The sequence below is a fragment of the Brachypodium distachyon genome, chromosome 1 (genome assembly GCF_000005505.3).
Source record: "Brachypodium distachyon strain Bd21 chromosome 1, Brachypodium_distachyon_v3.0, whole genome shotgun sequence".
In the NCBI taxonomy this organism is placed as follows: Eukaryota; Viridiplantae; Streptophyta; class Magnoliopsida; order Poales; family Poaceae; genus Brachypodium; species Brachypodium distachyon.
Genome location: NC_016131.3, coordinates 57,131,447 through 57,137,049, shown reverse-complemented (window position 1 = coordinate 57,137,049; position 5,603 = coordinate 57,131,447). Strand labels below are relative to the sequence as shown.

Below are 5,603 nucleotides of genomic sequence, written 5' to 3'. Positions count from 1 at the left end.
ACTTGCTTCTTTTCCGGAAGAGCAATGTCAGCCTTGAGTCTGAAGTCTGAACCTTTTAGCTGTGAGAATATGCCTCTTCCAGAACAAGGTTGAAAGAACATGTCCTGAGGAAATTTATGAGACCTCTTCTCTACTTATCTCTCATTTCTAATCTGCTTTTGATATTGGTACTTGGTTCATCATGTCAACGACAAATTTCACTTTCGGACGACAAGAACAAAGTTTCAGTTTTCACGGCAAGATCTTTCGATATTTCTCATAGATGATGCAACCAAGAGAAAATTCACTAACTGTTAAACATATCTTCCGATGGTACACTTGCTAAGCACAATTGAACTATTCTTGTTTCACTTAGATTTACATGCGGGCAAACCCTGTGAATGAACTCGAGTACAGGAGCTCATTGCTGAAACTGAAGATGTAAGAATATTTGAGATGAACCAAAAAACTCGAGTACAAGTAGTCAGGGTGCACAAGAATGGAAGAGTCTAGCCTAGCCTTGGAAAGTATTCTCAGAAACTGGTTGGCTGTCAACAGGAATATCCAAGCTGCTTTCTTCAGGTTCTGTGGTCACCTCCCTTACATCAGACACTTCAGAGGAGTGAGGATTTTCCCACTCAGTGTCCCCGATCGTACGTATATCGACTCCCTCATCGTCCAAATCAACTATATTCTCCGTAATGGGTATCAGGTCTGTATCGCTTAAGCAAGCCTTATCCACATTATCATCTTCCATGTCCATGTGCTTTGAAGTAGAGCACAGATCTGACCTCTCTTCACGAACTTGTTTTGTGTTAGTCTCTTGCCTGCAAAGCAAAGATATACGATTATTTCTTCAGTCATTAATCAAGTTTTTTTAGAAGAATATCATTTTAGGATGCTTTCCATCGATTGAAATCAAAGGAAAATAAATAGCACATTATGCACATGGAGTGGGACCTTTGTATTTGTGATCGCAAAGTATCAACAAGAATTAAGAGTTCTTCCTTTTCTTTAGTACAAGATTCGAGTCTGCTCATAGCTTCCTTGATCCGCATGCCGGCATCAGCTGCTGAAATCCTAGCTTTCTCTTCAGCTCTAACAACAGCGGCTTCTAAAATTACAGCATTTCCTCTAGCTTTTCCAAGTTCAGAGCGCCACATTTGAGCTTCTTGAAGAGCAGAATCTCTTTCCTTCAGTAAATGCTCTCTTTCTTCAGCAAGAAGCTTTGCCTTTTCTTCTGATTCCTTCAACTGTTAACAAAAGCCAGTTTAACTTTTAAAAAAGGATCATCGGAGACTTAAGATGAAGTGTGCTGATCAGGTGCATAAAGTCAAATAATAGAAAACAAACTTGGTTCGTAGCCGTGAGCATGGAGAAGATGTGTGATGTAAGATGCATAATGCATAGATTCACATAGTGGTTATTACCCTAAGCAAGGACAGTTCAACTTGATTTTCCTGATCTTTTTTCAGACGTTCAAGTTCGGAAGATAAAATTCTTCTCCCTTCATCAATTGAATGAGCAGCAGAGGCAGCAGTCTCAGCTGCCTCAGCAGTCTCCTGTAATTTATCTGTAATCTCCCTGATGGTGGAATCACGTGCACGGATATCTTGCAATAGCTGGTGCAGCTCATCATCTTTAACTCGAAGGGTCTCCTGTTGGTTTTGGGTGTGTAGCACATCGCAAGAGGAAAGAAAAAGAATTTTAGTATCCAAAAACGAAATTCACATATTAATGTGAAATAGGAAGACACAACCGGCAAATCCATAATATGCTGTTGTACTACTCAATCAGGGTATGAAAATTCAAGACCCAGTATAGGAACCAACAAAAGACTGAGTAGATGAATGCCTTTCAATTCCTAAAGTGAATATTCAACTATTAGAAATAAAAAAATCGGTTTAACTTGGTTTGTGATAAAAAAAAACTCAGTTTCTCACAGGGGTCAACTGGTTTGACAAATTATGGAAATAACTATTCACATGTTTTAGGAGCATGGTATAACAACTGCAATCAATTGACTACAACATGGGTATTTTCTTTCAATAGAGACAACTGGATACCAGATTAGTTGGCTACAACAGTGGTGCTACATTCATCAGTAGAATTATTTTACAAATAAAGAACTATATTTTAATACTGGTACTCCTTTTGTTGGTAGTATGAAGAGCATACCATCATGATTGTGAGATCATCTAATTGACCTTTAGTAAGTTTATTTGTGGTTGAGCCTAAAGCAGCTCGCAGGGAGATCTTCATCGCTGCTTCTACTTCTTTGGATGCTTCAATTGCTGTCGAATTGGCCACGGCCACAACAGTTGCAACTGTTCCCAATTTTGCAGAACCATTTCCACCCAATGAATTCACCGCCTGTTTATGAGCTTGTAGGACCAACTGAGTTGCACTGCATGCAAACAAGAAATGTTAGTAGGTTTCACGAGTCATAGCTAAAGCACCAAAGATGGCGAGTAAATAACACAGAAGCATACCGAATTTCGCCAGCTCATAACAGCCCATTATATTGTTAATGTAATTATGCAGTAGATAGTTTACTCATGTTGGATAAGTGGGCACAACCCAAATGCGAAACCTTCTGCATATTACCACAAACAATCTTTATTTTGAAACAAAGGATACAGCTCCGTTGCTCAGAAACAAAGAGTGGTGGCATTTGAAGAGGCTAGAAGTGCCTCCCATTACAAGAACAAAAGCAAATGGTCCGACCATTTAATGAATTATAACTACATATTGGTGATTTTCTTAAGCATTTAGGGCTGCATTTGTAAGCAAAGAACCAAGTGAATGAATGCAAAACATTAATATGAACTGAACCTGTTTGTTCAGGAGAAAGACAACACTTTGGGAAATACAGAAAAATATGTGAATGAGGGAACATGCAATGCACTAGCTTAAATTCTTGACACTTCAAAGTGGCTCAAAATCTGTACAAAAGATGTCTAATGATTAGAAGATGAGAGAGCTGTGCGAATTTGCAACTTTGCACTCAAGACACATTTGATGATGATGAACAAGTGCGATCATAAATTTTAGGGTTCTCCTAGAATTCCAAACCTCGTATCCAGAAATCAACTATATAATCTATATCAGAACATTTGTTAGTTAGCCCGTGAATACTGAATAGCAGTTAAATACTTAAATATAACGAAGTAACAACGCCAAACTCATGGTTTAAAACAATAGAACAACGGCAAGTCACAGAACACAAGCTTACTGTAAAGTAGATACCCATGCTCTTGCAGCGCTGGGAGTTTCTGCGCAAAGAAAATACTCCTTTTTCTGCGGAGTTCCGATATCTATAACACTAGTCAATGAAAAAAACAAAATACATCTAGCCCATAGTTTAAGAAAATGAACAAAATAACCAAGAGCTACTTCATGTGGATACAGAAACAGCATCCTTCGTATTTTGGCAGTCCGCTGCATCAAGTGAAACAAGAGTCCCTTTTAGTGCTTTTGCCACCACAACTCTGAAAGTAACAATGAAAAAGCAATGAAGCAGAGATCATACTGAAAGTTTGTTGGTGACAAAGTCACAGTGCTTGTCGAATCAAATACAATAACTCCCCTGACACCTGTGTCACTTCTACAAACCCTAAATCATAAGTTGAATTATGAGATCCAGCATTTGTTGAAATCTTCATCTAATTATAAAGACGGAACTGTGCAACTTCTCATACTTGTATTCCATCTTTCCAGTTGCCGGATCAAGTATAATCCACCGCTCATTCCATTTTCTTAGCTGTCAATTGAAAGTAAAGTTTATCAACAAAAAAGAGGGGACGTAGGGGGATGTGGTAGAGAGAACGTATATTTATTACTATGAGAAGTGCAAAAGAAGAAGACAATGGTGGACACAACTAAGTAACTCTAAGTCTAAAACTCAACAAAATCTATTACTCCCTCCGATCCATATTACTTGTCGAAATATTACATGTATCTAGACGCTTTTTAAACATAGATACATCCATATTTGAACAAATTTGAGACAAGTAATATGGGTCGGAGGGAGTAGCACAACCATTACGGGAACCAACATTATTACATCAAACAGAAGGGTTGCACAATACACAGCCCTACATTCTGATACGAAACATGAGCTCCTTGACAAAATACCTGAACTGCATGTATGCTCCTCCCCTTGAATTGAATGAGAATTGCACAAATTTTCCTATCGTTACTAAAGCCAAGGGGCATTGTCTTGTTGCTTGAGACACAAATTTCTCTAGTGCAATGGCAAGACATAATATCGACGAGGTGCAAGAGCAAACAAAAAAAAAACCTTGGCAGTATATCCTCAATTTAAAATTTAAAGTTTTCAATGAAAAATGGATTTCTTGGATACGATGCCATGGTCAACAAGCACGAAAAATGTGGATTTTTATCAAATGAGCCGTTGGACATTGACACTCAGCCTACCTGAACATTTACTTAAATCAGACAGTACCTAGTTATCTTATCTACATCAGATATTTATTAGGAGTACTCACAGCAGACAGCACCTAGCCATCTATAGTACACAATCCATGATGGATTCAAGTTCACAAGTAGTCTTAGAACCAGAAAGATCCAGACAAGCATAAATCGAACCACCCATAAACTACTAGCCAACAGTAAACCTACATGGTGCAAACTGTCAAAACCCTTACTGAATGGAGACTGAAAACTGAACCAAGTAAACAGCAAGCAGATGCTGTTACTGAAGTTATTACAGCAAAGCCAATCTCATCACACGAACCAGCAGGCCATAGCAGCAAGCTAAACTTAAGAGCAGAGAAGAAACAGGAACAGGAAGTAGGATGACGGGGGAGGAGCAGAAAATTACCGTGTCGGATCGCTTGAGGAGAGGGCCCTGCAGGATGTGTCGGCTGGAGGTGGAGGAGAGCTGCCGCCTCACCCGCTCCAAGCTACTCTCCATCTCCCCCACCGTCTGCTACCCCATTTACAGAACAGCGAAATCCAAGCAAGAAGAAGAGGAATCAAACAGCTGGAGTGAGATTCCGGTGTAACGACGAGATCGAGATTTGCTTTGAGCTCGATCCAAATCAGCACGGTCCCGACTCTCCCGAGAGGGAGGAGGACGGAGATGAAGTAAAAAAAAACTCACCGTGCTGCTCCCGTGCGAGGCCATGGCCGGATCAGACTTGGGGAAGAAGACTGGAAGAGGATTGAATTGAACCAAGGAAGAGAAAAAAAAATCGAAATGGTTCGTGATTGCGAAACCGACAAGAAAGCTTTCCTTGACTCGGACAGTGATAGACTGGCACGAACCGCCTCCGCAGACCCATTACGTATTGCCAAGATTACGTTTACTACACCAGAAGACGTATTCTGAGTTTCCTTTCGTATACACAACAAGCGTTGCAGGGAGACGTATTCCGGCAGGACTCTGGTAGGATTGGGTTAAGTTGAAGGAATTGCGTTGTGCTTCGTTGCGATTTGACCGGAGTCGAGTTGGATACGTCGCCGATGTGGACTCCACGACGCCTGCCCGCCATATAAGCATATGCATACCGGCCGCACGAAGAACCCCAAGGAAACCAAGCACGAGCAACCAGATCGATATCGTCACCAAGTCCAGCAGCGCCGCCATGGCCGAGCTC

At 40.5% G+C, this 5,603-nt stretch overlaps 1 protein-coding gene across 3 annotated transcripts; it reads right to left on the bottom strand.

Moving 5' to 3' along the window:
• Nucleotides 1-228: 228 nt before the first annotated feature.
• Nucleotides 229-5,245, bottom strand: LOC100826067 (chromosome partition protein Smc). 3 transcript variants are annotated; one of them, XM_003557575.4, is made up of 10 exons: nucleotides 5,108-5,245; nucleotides 4,826-4,930; nucleotides 3,681-3,742; nucleotides 3,512-3,595; nucleotides 3,389-3,420; nucleotides 3,215-3,296; nucleotides 2,158-2,386; nucleotides 1,410-1,637; nucleotides 940-1,232; nucleotides 229-806 (listed from the first exon to the last, which is right to left on the bottom strand). In XM_003557575.4, the coding sequence occupies exons 1-10, from the start codon at nucleotides 5,129-5,131 to the stop codon at nucleotides 494-496; spliced, it is 1,452 nt and encodes a 483-aa protein (XP_003557623.1). In that variant the 5' UTR covers nucleotides 5,132-5,245; the 3' UTR covers nucleotides 229-493. The 3 variants fall into 3 exon arrangements, with proteins under 3 accessions (XP_003557623.1, XP_010228409.1, XP_010228410.1); XM_010230107.3 differs by lacking the exon at nucleotides 3,512-3,595 and having other exon boundaries at nucleotides 3,229-3,296; nucleotides 3,389-3,470; XM_010230108.3 differs by lacking the exons at nucleotides 3,681-3,742; nucleotides 4,826-4,930; nucleotides 5,108-5,245 and having other exon boundaries at nucleotides 3,215-3,304; nucleotides 3,512-3,571.
• Nucleotides 5,246-5,603: the final 358 nt, after the last annotated feature.

Coding starts and splice junctions, on each gene's coding strand:
- LOC100826067 (XM_003557575.4), bottom strand. CDS start 5,131: ATGGCCTCGCACGGGAGCAGCACG. Junction 1,638..2,157: donor ATGATCTCACAATCATGATG/GTATGCTCTTCA, acceptor CAAAACCAACAG/GAGACCCTTCGAGTTAAAGA. Junction 807..939: donor TTGCGATCACAAATACAAAG/GTCCCACTCCAT, acceptor TTTGCTTTGCAG/GCAAGAGACTAACACAAAAC.